The sequence below is a fragment of the Antrostomus carolinensis genome, unplaced genomic scaffold (assembly GCF_000700745.2).
Source record: "Antrostomus carolinensis isolate BGI_N321 unplaced genomic scaffold, ASM70074v2 scaffold8136, whole genome shotgun sequence".
Classification (NCBI taxonomy): domain Eukaryota; kingdom Metazoa; phylum Chordata; class Aves; order Caprimulgiformes; family Caprimulgidae; genus Antrostomus; species Antrostomus carolinensis.
Window position 1 is genome coordinate 62845 of NW_010321197.1, and position 15641 is coordinate 78485.

Consider the following 15641-nt stretch of genomic DNA (forward strand, 5'->3'; position numbering starts at 1 on the left):
TGAAGAAGGCCAATATTTGGATAAGCATCTGTATTGTTTATTTGTTACAGTATTTACACAGAGTGACCCTGTGGAAGCTTTTTAGACCAGAGTGCTTTCTAGGACAGCACTGATAATGCAAACTATGAACTCCTAACAGAAAGGTTTGCAGGCAGCTCTAGCTTTTGGAGAGATGAGGAGCACAGTATTTGCTGGAAAGCGTGTTCTCTCTTTGTATTTGTTTGTACAGTTTATCACTTCCGCTGTTTGTATCTTTACAAGAGCCCAACTGTTAAAGACTGTTTCTGGGCTCCATGATAAGTACTTATTAGAACTAGTGTAAATATTAACAGCACTCTGATGATTTTATCCATTTACTTAGATGTTCTACAGTCTTTATGTTAAGGAGTCTGCAAGAGGGCTTTATTTTTCATAACAGTGGGAGCAGATTTGTAAATATTTTGTACAAGTTCTTATGCAAGTGAAGAGAGCCAATGAAAGAATTTTTGTGTTTGTATTTTTTAACATTTGTGGTATTTCAGTTGTATCTTTTTCTAAACACTTAGTTTTTCATTTATAAGAGAAAAAAGAATATTTGTGTTAAAGAGAAATATTTACACAATGTTACTCAGTTATTCTTCAATTTTAAGGCAAATAATTTAAGAAATTTTAAGTAGTTAACATTTGCAGTGAATCATGAAAATACAAGTAGTCAAAAAGCAATTTTAATGTACCAGTTATCAGTATTCTAGCAGTTGTCCCCATTGGCCACATTATCTAGTGGATTAAACACTGAGCCGTGTGCCAGGGAACTCCTGCGTCTTACGTCTGTTTTTGTCGGCCAGCGGCCTTCATACTCTTTTCCATGTTGCAGAGCACTCACAGCACTTTGTGGCTATTTAGTTATGCATCACGGCACCGTAAGCTCCTGCCACTCCCACACTCTGAATACAGTGAGAAGAATAAGTGTCAGAAAGAACGTGAATTGCTTGAGGTCATACAAGTCAGAGCGAGGAATTAAAAACAAACAAACAAAAAGTATCAGAGACCAGGTTTCTAATTCCTTCTAATTCGTTAGGCTGTGATGTGAAAGGAACCGGGTGACAGTGATAAGCCTGTACAGGACTTCACTGTGCACAAAGCCTGAAAATAGCCAGGTTTCAAGCAGACCAATCAGCACAGTCAGAAGCTGAAAACCAGCTTAAAATCAATGGATTATTGAAATATTAGTGATCTTGGGTGCCAGGGTTCTCAGATGCCCAGTTCTGCAACACGTTTAGCCTTAGTTTTCAGAACAGAAGGACTGAGGACTGATTTGAAATTACAGATAATAACACTTCTGTTGTGAAAACTGGTATTTTAAGCTATCTGAAGTTTAATGAGTAGAATTTAAAGTTTTGCTCTTGATGTGGTTTGGACCTCACTTGTATGAGTTGCAGAAATGGTACAAATTTTCAAATGGCAATACCATTTTCTCTCTTCATACACAGAGAGGGAGTAGTAAGTGATGTGCAGATTCCTCTCTTTTTTGCAAGTCAAAATAGTACAGCAAACAGGATTCTGGAGTTAATGGAATTTGACTGGATTTCTTAATATTTTGGGGCTATTTTCTCAAATTTTATTCAGAAGCTATAACTCTTAAGCATTCTGATGCTGTACAAAATAAGTAAGCATATATACTTTAAAAAAAAAAAAAAAGTATAACTCCATCAGACATAGTTGCCAAGGTGTTTAGCTTGAGGTTTTGCATTCTGTTTTATGGTTTTCCAATGTTGCTAATTCTTACTGTCTTCTAAAGATGTTTTGCATTGTCAGGAGTGCAAGGTGAGGTTATAACTCTATAAACTTATGGCAGATGAGGATGCTACTGACATCAGGACTATGTTAATTGTCAGCCTACACAGTTATGAGCATTATTGTCAGATGCTTTAATGCCACATCTGTTTATTGCTTGACAGCATGATGTACCAGAGTCTGTCATGACTGCTCATCTTGAAGAAAAAATGAGGGCACTGTCCATCTAGACAAAGAGCTGCTAAGAGGCCTGTAATGTCACTGCCACTGATGCTGTTCAGTGTGGTGCACAGTCCCACACGAAGCAGTACAGGTGCTGTGCAGCTGCTCAGCCCACAGATGCGGATTGGGCATTACCCACCCACATGCCCTTTGTGGCTTTGGTTCATCATTTGGTCTAGCAAACTGGCTAGTGGAGATCATCATCATCAGGTGCACCTGAATTTCCCTTTATCTGAGTGGGTGGGTAACGGTAGCCATCAGAACACAGTTCTGTGCTGTTCAGCAATGGACTGCAATAGCCCCTTGAGACTGACAAGCTTTTATTCTGTTGGTAAATCAGTGTCCTCATATCTTACTGGCTGGTTTTGCTCTCACTGGTTTGAAAATTATATAGTCCTGCCAGTGTATACCCTGAATGCTGTTTAGATATAGCCCGGGTGATGAAACTGTTGTGCTCTAAGTGGTTTAAGTTCAAGATGTTCTGCGGAGAACAAATGATTAAACTCCAAGAAAATTGTGTTTGGCGTACTCACACACAGACACACAGAATGGTAGGGTTTGGAAGGGGCCTCAGGAGATCATCTAGTCCATCCCCCTGCCAAAGCAGGTTCCCTACATGTAGCAGGTTGCACAGGAAAGCATCCAGGCCTTTCCAGAGATGGAGACTCCACAGTCTCCCTGGGCAGCCTGTTCCAGTGCTCCATCACCTCACAGTAAAGAAGTTTTTCCTTCATGTATGTCCTTCATACAAATATGAAGTGACATAATTTCTGCATATTTCCTTTTAAAATATACTAAAACATGTTAAATGCTATGAGGAAGATTTATTATAGAGAGTGCAGAGTGAAACTTGACAGCAGCAGTTAAATGCATAATTCATGGCTTAACTTTCCAGAATGGAAAACTTGTTCTGGAAGTATGAAGCTCTAACCAGGTGCAGATACTTTCATTTTGTGCAGATTTAGTTGAAGGAATTTTGTTTCCATCTTCTGATGAAGCCTGCCTATTCCTCAGCAGGATGTTACCGTGCCCAGAGCTAAATACTAAGTGTCTCACAGTACAAGCACCCAAACATTTCAGTGGGATGTAAAACAGGAATTGAGCTGCTACTGAAAATGGATAAACTTTTGCATTGAAACAGACTGTGAACAATCAGGCAGCCTCACCTTGGAGGAGGGATTGGCAACAGAAGACACAACTACCTAAGCTGTTTGAAGTCCGTAAGAGCATCATGTTGCACACTTCCCATGGGATGCTACTCTTTTTTTCTACTAGTCTTTCAAGGCCTGCTGCATTCTCATTCTCCTGCTTTTTGAGGACTGGAAGCAAAAATTGCCATGCTCTTGTGTGTATGTCTCTCTTGGTCCATGAACCTTTGCCTTTCCTTCTCATGCAGAAGTTGACCCAACAGTAACTGATTCAGATATTTGCCTGGGGCTGTAGATGACAGATGCTCTCAGTGGTCCATGTGGTTCTCAGTGGAATTTAGGCCCAAGTGCACATGTCATCTTTAAAAGGCCTTTCCTGTTTTTGAGTAGTTTTCCCCTTCAATTTTTTTTTTTCACAGTAGCTTCAGCCCTGCGTAGTTCAAGTCCATTTTGTGAAGTTTGAGCTTTTCAACCCAAATACCCTTTGTGTGCATGTAATCAGTGAAGCAGTTAAAGATCCAGAGATATTCTGATTAATATCAAAATACACCAGCGTACTCCAAGCCATGTAGTCTGTATATGCCAAAGCGGGGGAGAAATGCAAGGAGATTTAGATCATTCTGACATGTTTTCCTGTGCAGGCTCTTGCTTTAAAAGTTCCCCTTTTCAAGTGTGCTTTGAGTTACTTCCTCCACAGCACTGACAAATGTGAAATGGTCATGTTCTCTTACAGTGTTAAATAACAGAGTGCTTTTCCAAAGCCAGTCACGCTCAAGGTCTTATGTAAAACTCATTGTTGGGGGTAAAAAAAAAATAAAAATCTGACATAAAAAGTTGAAAATTGCTCATTTCCCCTTCCTCCTCACAAGAACTTTGATGTGTCTGAAACATATCTATTTGGCTATCAACTTAAAAAAAGAAAAAAAAGGGCAGCATGTAAAGGGCAGATAACTAACACTGAGGAAGCAAATTGTCTCACATTTTAACCTTCTGCACTCAAAGCTTGTGCAAAAGATTTACTGATGTTAAGAAATAATTTCTTCAGACACCAAAATCCCTTCCTCCTCCTTCCAACACATTAGCATTTTGCCTACACAGGCCTTCGTTTGTTGTTGATTACATGTGCCTGTGTTTGAGTATGGACTGATGTGAGTGTCAGGTAGCGAACTATATACATCATTAGTGGAAAGCATTAGTTACAGGTATGTTTGGAAAGTACACCTAAAATCCTTCTGTCGTGCTAGAAATCACTACTGGCTTTGAAATGCTTCCTGTATATTAGCTAGGAGGGTGTATCCAAGGCACTCTGAGCTGGTCAAAAAAACCTCTCCTCCTTGGTCAGCGCCTTCCCATTGAATGCAGAATCTGTATCCCAGACGTCAGGCATCATGAATGAAACCCCGGCCCTGCCAGGGTGGGAGTTTTGCCATGACTTCAGCAGAGCCAAGGTTTTACCACAAGCTTTTGAATTAGCTCTTCTCCATTCAGTCCTTTGTGATAGTTAGAGAAGTTTATCCCAGATCTGCAGAGGAAACTGGAAATGTGTTACTCTGTTATTTTCTTTCACCCGACCTTCATAATATTGTGGAAGTTGCCACAGTCTCTCCAGTACCGGCCCGCTTCCTGTTCTGTATAAATCAATGCTTTTTGTATATCTAAAGCAAATCGTGTTGAACTGGAATGACTCTGGTGCTAATTATTCCTTTTCTTAAAAATATGGGTTTTTCTAAAACTAGGTTGATCAAGTTGTCTTTAGGAGTAACTGTATAGGGCTGTTCCACTCCAGCGTTTGACAGAATTCTCTACTCTATTATTAGAAGCATTTTATGCCCACTGTCCAACACTGACATTAACTGTCTTTGTCTAGGTATTTAAATGCTTCTAGCATAGAGAGGAGTCACCGACAGGTCCTGCATAACCTACTGTAAGCATGGCTATATGCAAATTTTAAAAAGAAGAAGCTGTTTCCAGGTTTGGTATCAGTTTTACACCACACACAGGAAATAAATGGGTGTTACCCTCTATTTTGTGAACAGTGGCTTTTAAGTTTTTCTTTTCTAGTTGTTTTGAAAAGAAATGAAATCTCTGTTTTGATAGGGTGGGAAGATTTTTCAAGGCTACATGCCTACCAACAAAATGATTTCAGAGAACTGAATCATGCCTCAAAAATGGTAAATAATGTTTGCAATAAACAAAAAGACCAGTTACTGACCAGATCCCGCTTTGTGGCAAGCCTTGCTCCCTGTGTAAATGTAAGAGCACTGTATTCAGACTTAACGGATAGACAGTCTATCTGGTTTTGGTCTGTTACTTTTAAAAAGCTAGTCGGTAAAATGGCATGTGGTAAGGGGCACCTACTGCTCAATAATGAATTTATGTTATTTCAAAATGACATACCTGGATTCTCTGTCTGCAGAACACAGTTTGTCTGGGGAAATGAAAGCCAGGTGGCTTTCACTTACAGTATCTACATATTGTATTGCATCAAAGCATTTGAGAGGAAAACACGACTAATTATAAGGATTTTGACCATATGGAGGTATTCTTCCTTTAGAGAAAAAGGAAGGCTGACACTGTGCCATTTGGAGATGTTTACCAGTTACTGAGCAATGCTGACGCACTTGCACATACAGAGACCAAGCAGACATCAGTTGTGCTTTGCCTAGCCTTGGTGAATCCATGCAGTGTTCATTAGAGCTGTTGCACTTTCCTCAGCGATAGCCTGGATTTTGTTCCAGACTCTTAGAGTTTGGGTCAGTTTTATTGTTTGCTTTTAAACTTTACCAGTGACCAGATGTCACCAGAAAGTGACATCTCAGAAAGTTGCCTAAGAGGGTTTCAAAGCAGACAGGATCTGTCCAATAACATTTGCTATGTTCTGAAATAAAACTTTGAAAGATGGAGAAAACAACAACACAGGTTATGCCATAGTTTGGAATGATCTGTGCGTAGCACTGAGTTCTTCCAATGCTCCTTTTTCCAGACAGCTTGCAGCAGGCGAAGGTAAACCAATGCACTGGGAGTATCACAATCCTAAATTTGAGATTCCAAAACAATTTGGTGCTGGCATGTGGTTTATATCACCTGCTTAGCCTAATCCTCTCCTACAGCCCATCACTGTTACATCTCTTCCCTCCTCCAGCTCCAGGGGCTGGGGTGAGACTGCCTGCAGTCACTCGGTACCAGCAGGAGAAAGAGTAAAGAGCTGAAGGTGGGTCCCAGTCCCTCTTGCCACACTCCTGAGCAATGAACAGAGTTGAGCTGAGCTGTGGAGCTGATGAGGTTGAGGAACTGGGCTGGGATAAGGGTCTTGATGTGGCATAAACATTTGGAAAACTTCCATGCAGATGCACTCCCACCTTGGAGGGGAAAGTCCCCAGCAAAATTGGGTAGGCTTGTGAGAAGTAGAATGGTGGGTGGTCACACGCCTTTTGTCCAGCAGATTTAATAGTAGACAAATACCTTTTTTTAGGAGTTTTTGTGATCTCAGCTATTGATCTTCTGTAGAAGAGAGAATTATAGTGCTGTGTGAGCCCTGTATATTAAGATAATTTACTTGATATTCAATATGCAAGCAAGAAGATTGTATATTTTATTTATTTTTGTTTAAAATCAACAGTGAAGACTTGTTCTTTTCCTCTGATGTTTTTAAAAAGTGAAAGGTTTCTAAAAACTGTTTAACAGTAACAAAAAGGATGGAGATCTAGTTGATACTTCCTTAAAGATAGAACTTAAGAGATTTGGGTAGATTTGGCTCCTGTCTTTTGAACTTAGGCAGACTGTCAAGTCTTTTGTGCATTTACTAGAGCCTTGGAGCACAGAGGTTCCTAGTGTTTGTTGGGTGTTTTTTTCATAACTGTTTCCCTGAAAAACCAGATTGCATTTGTTTTGAATTAGATCAGATGCTGCATCTGAGTAGGCATTCAGTCACTGGATCACACAGTGTATGTCAGATTCCAGGCCAAAATGTGTGCACATAACTGCACTCAGAAATGGCTCCCTGGTGGCTTTGCAAATCCTGCCTCTAAGTAAAATCTACTGCTTGTTCAAGAAGCTCCACGCTGGGAGAGCAGAACTTTGTCATGAGAATAACCTTAGGATAATCTCTGGTCATGTGTTTTCTCTTGTTCAACAAAATGTGTTTAAATTAAATTGCCAATTTGCAACTGCTGGAAACATGACACGGATGGGTAGCATTTGTATACTTTTACTTGCTTTACAACTGTCTTTGGGTGTTTCAGTCCACAGTAACTCACAGCTGCATTCCAGGGAGAAATGAGGTTGTTTGAGACAGGATTTTCCAGTACCTATAGAAACAGGACTTTGATTCTGCTTTTTCTTTTCTTTGCAATCTTATGATAGGTTTCAGTTTGTTTTTCAGATAATTGTGTGTATTCTCCTAGATACCTGTGGGTGTTATGACAGTGTTAACAAGACTAGAACTTTATTCTATTATTTTTTTAGTAAAGGGGATATTTAACAAGCATAGTATATATATTTTTTTTTTCTCAGTAAGAGTTTTGTTTGTTACTAATTTCCTTTTGAACACTGCCTACTTCCCTACAAGGAATTCAGTCTACTGATGGCTTCTTTAATCAAGAACTGAAAAATGGAAGCTGGCTGGCCCCCATTATATGATGTTAGATGTGATTAGGAAGGACGTATGACCTGTGAACCCACCCATCCATATCAGACAGAGATTGTGAAAAAGGAAGCATTCAGCAGTTGAGTTGGCACTCCTTCAGCTTGTTCCTTGAAAAAGTCCTACCCTTCCAAATGTGAAGGGTATGCTAATGAGCATAGCTGCTTCTAGGAACATCCTGAAATATTTTTTTTTATGGAAATGTTTTTAGTAATTAATGCATTCTACTTCAAAATTGTCAAACTTGCAGCTTCTTCTCTGCGGTTTTTCTCTGTGCTGAAGGGAAAAAAGCTTTATGGCTAGGACACAGAACTCAGTCCCTGGCTCTGCAACATGGATTCTGTCTGAGCAGGACCAAGCCATGGTGTTCCAGCTGTAAGACAGGGACAACATCCTTCTTATCCTGCTGTATTATCTGATCTTTCTTCCTTGTAAATGCTGCCAGTAACTGTGCGCACCTAGTAAAATTGAGGGCTCTTAATATCACAGTAGTTCTTTTTATAATAAAAGCAAGAATTTTTTCATTATAAATTGTCAGTAAATAAAGATAATGGCAACTCCCTGTTTCTGTGGTACATTTAATCCAATATAGGTGATCAGTTGATCTTCTGTTGGTTAGATTAATTATTGATTTTATGATACTGATTTATTGCATAGTTTTCTATGTTCCTTTTGAAAAATGTGTTATCCAGTATTTTATAATTAATGGCATTGCTGAGGAGTAAATTTATTCAGATGAGTACATATGTTTTGACTAATGGTATAACTGATTTGGGAAAAAGCACTCTGTTTATGTAGGAGGTATATTTTCTGTGAATTAAGTCTGCAGGTATGTTACTGTAGCCATATTTTAATGTACTTGAGTTTTTAACTGGAAGCAAGGAAGTGTTCTGGTAATAGTTGTAGGGCTGCCGGTCTCGGTGATCCCATGACCTCTGTTTTGCTGTCTGAAGCTTTGAGTCACTTTTTGAGCAACTGACCATTTTCAAAGCCTTCACAAGAGAAAAATGAGAGCTACAAGAAAAAATGGATCTCAGCCCAAAGGAGATGGTGCTTTATTTTTGTACTTAATGTCACAGGGAAAATGTGTGAAGTACTGCTGACTTAAAAAGCTTTCTGCAGCTTAGTTTCTAAAATAGGGAGCTTCTATCGTAGTCTGTGTGAGATTGAGCAAATTGGCGCTGTAAGTAAGCAAGCATTCAGGCTCACCTAAAGGTACTGAAGCATTCTCTTTCCTGAGAGGGGTCAGTCTTGCCTTTGTTTAAGATCAGCAGAAATACTTCAATAAAAACATTACCTTACCTTCTTGATGTTTTTCTACAAAGGGATGTTTTCTCTAGAGTTCTTAAATCTGTTCCTTGTCTCTTAATTTCTGCAAAACTTGTATTAGTGTTGATCTCTCTAGTAAAGGTAATATGCAGGATATCAATGAAGATGGCAGCGGTGTTTTTCCAGGTTCATAACATAAACTTGCTCTCCAGAGGCTTAGCTCCTGTGTTAAAATGTGACCAGAGGAAGACAGAGCAATGCAGAGTAAGGGAAAGCACAGTAAAACTAAAGCCAGAAAACTGTCCCGCTTAACCAGAGTTCTCAGCTGGTTGTGTGCTTAGCCCTTGTTCTACATGAGTACAGTGGGCACTGCAGTGGTACTGAGTCTTAGAGATGGGTCTAGGAGTGGCCTTATGCATTTGTGCAGAGAAGTCCTGCTCTTACTCATGGGGACAGGCTTCAGTTTAGAAGAAAATGACAGATGTTGACATTTGCGTGCACTGACAGGGTAAAGGAGGATTCATGTCTTGCTAAAACAGGCATGGAGAATCAGGAGTCTGACAGCCAAACGTAAGGTTTGGATTTTGTGTTGTTGTTTGGTTTTATTATTTTGTTTAGAATGATACAAAATATACTTGGCAGGAGCCGTCTTTTTAAACTCCCGCATAAGTTTGGGTCCTTCCCTGTTCAAAATGCCAGCGAGCTGCTGTGATGGCTCTGGGCTTTTATACAGCTTGGAGAAGTCTTTTTTTTTTTTTTTTCTTGTTTTCTGGACAAACACCAGTATCATCAGCTGCATATACTTGAAAGGCCTGTGTTCCAGCCCCCTGACAGGAAAAACAGCTAATGAGTCAGAATGCTGACTGTAGAAGGAGGTGACAGAGGTTTAAGGAGTGAAAGTGTAAAATGCAGGAAAGCATGAAGCACACATTCGAGATAGTGCAGAAAGAATGGTACCAAGAAAGGGATATACAGGGAGGGGAGAGAATGGTGCAGTAAGAAACAGAATCTCTTATAGGCTTCTTCAGGACAAGTATTCAGGCACTGGCTTCAAAGCTTGTTTATACTGCTAAGCTAAATGTAGGGAGGATCAGGGAATGGGCTTGGACTGAACTTTTGCGTGTCCATGCTACTTAATTATTACTGCACTCCCCGCTCTGCTTTGGACTGTTTTCACCAGCTTTCATCCAGACAAATCTGCTGTAGAGGAAGTAGATCTTGGCAGTGTAGGTGCAACTTGAGGCCAGGGTTTGATCTTCACTCTGCTCTGTTACACAGGATAGACATCCTCATAGAACAGGAGGTTGTTGTAACCAGTCAGAAGAGACAGTGAAGTCTCTGGCAAGACTTCTGCTTATGTGCAAAAAGAGGAAAGGTCAAATCTGGAAGATGTTATGAAAGAGGTGGCAACAGAGTTGAGGTAGATCTGAGTCAAAGATGACACCCCCATTAGAGCTCTGACTAACTAGCAGGGTGGATTTTGGGATCCTTTGGTAAAAAGGGTGGAGTGGAGGTGGTTATTAAGATGAATGACTCAGTTATGGCCATGATGATTTGCAGAAGATGATTGGGCAGTGCTGGCATATCAGAATAGAATCATAGAATTGTTTTAGTTGGAAAAGACCTTTAAGATCATTGAGTCCAACTGTTAACCTAACACTGCCAAGTCCACCAGTAAACCATGTGCCTAAGCACCACATCTACCCGTCTTTTAAATACCTCCAGGGCTGGTGACTCAACCACCTCCCTGGGCAGCCTTTTTCAGTGCTGGACAATCCTTTTGGTGAAAAAATTTTCCCGAATATCCATTCTAAACCTCCTCTGGTGCAACTTGAGGCCGTGTCCTCTTGTCCTATTGCTTGTTACTTGGGAGAAGAGACTGACACCCACCTCACTACACCCTCCTTTCAGGTAGCTATGGACAGTGATGAGGTTTCCCTTCAGCCTCCTCTTCTCCAGGCTAAACAACCCCAGTTCTCTCAGCCGCTCCTCATAAGACATGGGCTCCAGACCCTTCACCGGCTTCGTTACCTTTCTCTGGACACGCTCCAGCACCTCCATGTCCTTCTTGTAGTGAGGGGCCCAAAACTGAACACAGTGCGGCCTCACCAGTGCCAAATACAGGGGGAGGATGACTTCCTTACTCCTGCTGACCACGCTACTTCTGATACAGGCCAGGATGCCATTGGCCTTCTTGGCCACCTGGGCACACTGCTGGCTTATGTTCAGCCGGCTGTCAACCGATACCCCCAGGTCCTTTTCTGCCAGGCAGCTTTCCAGCCACTGCTCCCCAAGCCTGTAGTGTTGCATGGGGTTGTTGTGACTCAAGTGCAGGACCCAGCACTTGGCCTTGTTGAACCTCATACAGTTGGCCTTGGCCCATCGATCCAACCTGTCCATGTCCCTCTGCAGAGCCTTCCTAACCTCAGGCAGATCAACACTCCCACCCAATTTGCTGTCAACTGCAAACTTAGTGAGGGTGTGCTCCATCCCCTCCTCCAGATCACGGATAAAGATTAAACAGGGCTGTCCCCATTACTGAGCCCTGGGGAACACCACTTGTGACCATCTGCCAACTGGATTGAACTCCATTCACCACAACTCTTTGGGCCTGGCCATCCAGACAGTTCTTTACCCAGTGAAGACTGCGCCCATCCAAGCCATGAGCAGACAGCTCCTGCAGGAGAATGCTGTGGGAAACTGTGTCAAAGGCTTTACTAAAGTGTGGGTACACCACATCTGCAGCCTTTCCTTCATCCACTAGGTAGGTCATCTGATCATAGAAAGAGATCAGATTGGTCAAGTAGGACCTGCCTTTCGTAAGCCTTTCCTGACTGGGCCTGATTGCCTGGTTGTCCTGCATGTGCTGCTTGGTGACACTCAAGATGATCTGCTCCATGACCTTCTCCAGCACCGAGGTCAGACTGACAAGCCTGTAGTTCCCCACATCCGCCTTCTGACTCTTCTTGTAGATGGGGATAGGTCAATACAAAATGCTTTTTGCATTTGCTCTAGATACACTGTAAGAGTGATGCTGAGTTTTTGCCAGTGGGAATGGATGCTCGTGTTTTTAAATGTAGCAGAGATAATAAGAGGAAAGCAGATTGTATTCGTTATTGCCTTTACTTCCTTAGCATATTTGAGTGTAACATTTTGGCTCAAGTCATAATAAAGTTAATGTGATGGTAAGGAGTTGAAAACTGTGTAACAATAGATGCTGTGCATGCTAGCAACATGGTTGAACTTTTTTTTTAGTTATACAATGTAGTTTTGCTTATCCTTGTCTCGCAGTTTATATTATTCCATCATTTTTATTTTTCTAACATTTAAAGGCTATAGTTGTTAATTTATAACATGCTGCTGTGATAACTTTTCAATGATTGTGTTACAGATCTTTGTTTAATGTTTAAAATGCTAAATATAGATAAAGCTCCAACACAGTATTTTTATGTCAAACCACAGACACTCGGTGTTCCTCAGTTAGTAAACCATACCCAGATAAGGTGACAGTGGGAATTATACACTGCAATTGAGTGAAATGGTTACTAATCTAGACTCTCTGACAAGTGAAATACCTTAGCTATATAGCTATTACTTAGTCTTTAAACTTCTACTGGAATTACTTGCATTAACTGACTTGCTTTGTTTTAAGCTGGAGGGGTTGGCTATGCATAAAACTAATTTTTCATATGATGTTTTTGGTGTGTTTCAGGGGAAGGTCCACCTTGAGCTGAGACTGAGTGAAGTTATAACAGACACTGGTGTCGTCTGCCATAAGCTTGCAACACGGTAGGATCTGAAATGCAACTACAGTTTTGAGAAACACACTGATTGCAGATGGTGTGCAATGCTTAATTTAAAAATAGTTGGAGGAATTGCAACATTGATTGGGCATTGTATGTTTTTAATCAGTGAGATCCTTGTGAATTTATAGGATGTGAGATTTTTTTTGTTTTCTCTTCTCATTCTCTCCACATAATCTACATAATTTTCTTCCTAATAGTCTTAAATGTTAATAAAGCACTTATCCAATTTAGTCATGGCATAAATACTAAAAAGACATCAAAGGATGATATTAAATGTCCTTCTGATGTGTATTAAGGACCTTACCAGCTAAGAAAATTTGTAGCACAACTTGTGTGGTGACAGAATGTTATAGAGCTGACTTAACAGACAAAAGTCTGCCATCAGTTATTAAAGCAGTCTCAGAATCAGCCATCTGATCTCACTCAGATTGAAACATAGAAGCTGCAAGACTCAGATGGGAGTCAAGATTTCACCTTCCTCTGAGGAGGAGTTTGGAAGGCTGTTATTCTCAGACCACACCAAAGCCTTTCATGTGGCTGCTTCAGGAGCAGTGGCAGAGCTGGTTGGCTTCTGTCAGGAATTGGCTTTGTGTTCTCTGTCTGGCAGAAGAGCTGTCAAAATCGGAGTGTCGGCATCATAGTGCTTCTAGCTACTCGGTAATTGTGTCAATAGACAAAACTCTCTGCAAGGAAAGTTCTGAGCAGCCCTATTTTCAGACCAGTTCTTGACATCATTTTGATGCTGCCTTTGCTAAGGCTTTGTTAATAAGCTGACAAGGTAGTCAGCTTTACGTCTGGGACCTGTTAACAAATGCAGATGAGCCATGTGGTTGACCTCCATCCTTCTAGGCACTGTTGATATGAGGATGTGCTGGGGTATGTGATCTTGCATTGCTTGTGCGTATACCCTCTAGCCATCCAGGCCCCACCAGAGCTCTGTGAGTAGGCATGTTTGAAATCTCTTTGTCTCTGCAGTGTGCTGTGATGAGGCAGAGTGAGTAACAGGGATAACCTGGAGCAAGTTGCTGTGTAGGCTCTGAGCTCCAGTGAACTTACTAATCACGGGGAAAATGCCAGTGGAACACAGCTGTACCTCTTTCAGAACAAAATTCGCTGTGTCAGTATAGCTGTGCACCACCTTGAGGGCCCAGCCTTCCTTTAACTACTACCTGAGGTCTCTCACTGTGTCATTTGCCATTGTACAGTTTGAATATGACCACGTGAGCATGATCACGTGCATTCTGAGAAACCAGGGTTCAGACCTGCGTCTGCCAAGTCTGAGGTTGCCATCTTTTGTTGAGGTGGTATTTGTATTGCTGTAGGTCCTAGGGCTTTGCAGGAGAGGGGGAGATTGAAGGTGAGAAAAGGCAATTTCTTGTCTTTCTACCTCACTGTATCTCTGGTCTGTGGGAGGGTATATGTGTGTGGGGGGCACAGGACAGTGGGCTTGTCACTAGGCTTGGACTGTCCTCAGAGCAGACCTGGAGGGTGCAGTGGGAAAAGGAGCACAGTTGTCCTGAGTACCAGATTTATTTTTTTTTACTTTAGCCTTTGTGGAAGTGTGTAGTGTACTCCTTAGTGGTGTGATACAACTACAAAGGCCTCTGTCCGTATCCTTCACACCCTAATTGTGGGTTAAGACCTTGTGATGTCTGGGACTCTGCCAACATAGATTAACTGGAACATCCCTCCACTCCCACCATGATGTGTTTTGAATAGTTAGGTGGTGCACTGAAGGACCTTCGGGAGCGTTTGCCTCACTTTGCTTTGTTCTGAGAGAGTATGCCGCGCTGCAGACCGCTTGCTTTTAAAGGGTCTGTCTTCAGTTAAACGAGACCTGATAACATTATAGTACCAACGGATTTTTCAGTGAAATTCCTGGAAAATGCTAGAAATAGGTGTCTGAAAAGGTCCTTCTTACCATGTAACACATGCAGCTTCTTGCTTCATGAAAAGCAGTAAGGCAATGTCAACTTTAACAATATGGCAGTTATCTTTCTGTTCATTTGACCAGACAGGTTTTAAGTCTTTATTAAAATTTTTGCCTATATGGCCTTGATTTGAAGACTATTTCATTCTACAATGTAGAAAAAATTCATAGATGGGCTTGCAAAACATTTGCAAAAAAGGTATTGTTCAGTAAATACAATGTATTAGCTGAAATTCTTTAAAAAAATCCTTAAGTTTTAACTACTGAATCATAATGTTCAGAGTTTATCTATAAATCCAGCCTTTGGCTCTTAGAAATGAAGCGTGAAAATCAGAGCCCAAGCCAGTTTTTGTCTGCTGAAGCCATCTTTCCCATTGTCATCTTCTGTTCTGTAAGCTGGCCTGGGCCCTCTGTTTTGCTCTGGCTAGTTTCCGTGGCTATTTGTTATTTGAGTGGTAAAGTGAGAGTAGACTGTAGCAGTTTAGATAAGGGAATTGGGAAATAAAAATAGTTCTAGAGTATGTAATTCCATTGATGCAGGTTTTCATGGCAATGTGTCTTAGGAGTGAGAAAGAGAATGATGCAGAAAGGGGAATGATTACATTGGTCTGGGAGAGAGGCACTTCAGAATGTAGTTCAGCATTTTCTTCATGCCACACTGTTTGCTTTAGGAAGGTATATAGCAAACTGCAGCTCTTAACGTTTTTCCACATGATCTGGAATTTCATTCAGGTTTGTTCATAGATAGTTTGGTTCTAGTGCTTAGGCTTGTAAGAAAAGAGTAAGGTGGTTAAGCAATGCTCAACTAAATGTCTCTGTAGCCAGAATTTCCCACTGGGAGGAACACAGAG

General features: G+C 41.1%; 1 protein-coding gene across 2 annotated transcripts in view; it reads left to right on the forward strand.

Annotated features, from left to right (window-relative positions):
- Nucleotides 1-15641, forward strand: part of LOC104526404 (ras GTPase-activating protein 3) — a 97244-nt gene that overhangs the window by 25386 nt on the left and 56217 nt on the right. For both annotated transcript variants that reach the window (XM_010169846.1, XM_029085419.1), the window contains one exon: nt 12767-12843. In XM_010169846.1, coding sequence (XP_010168148.1) covers nt 12767-12843 — 77 coding nt within the window. The remainder of the gene's footprint in view (nt 1-12766; nt 12844-15641) is intronic.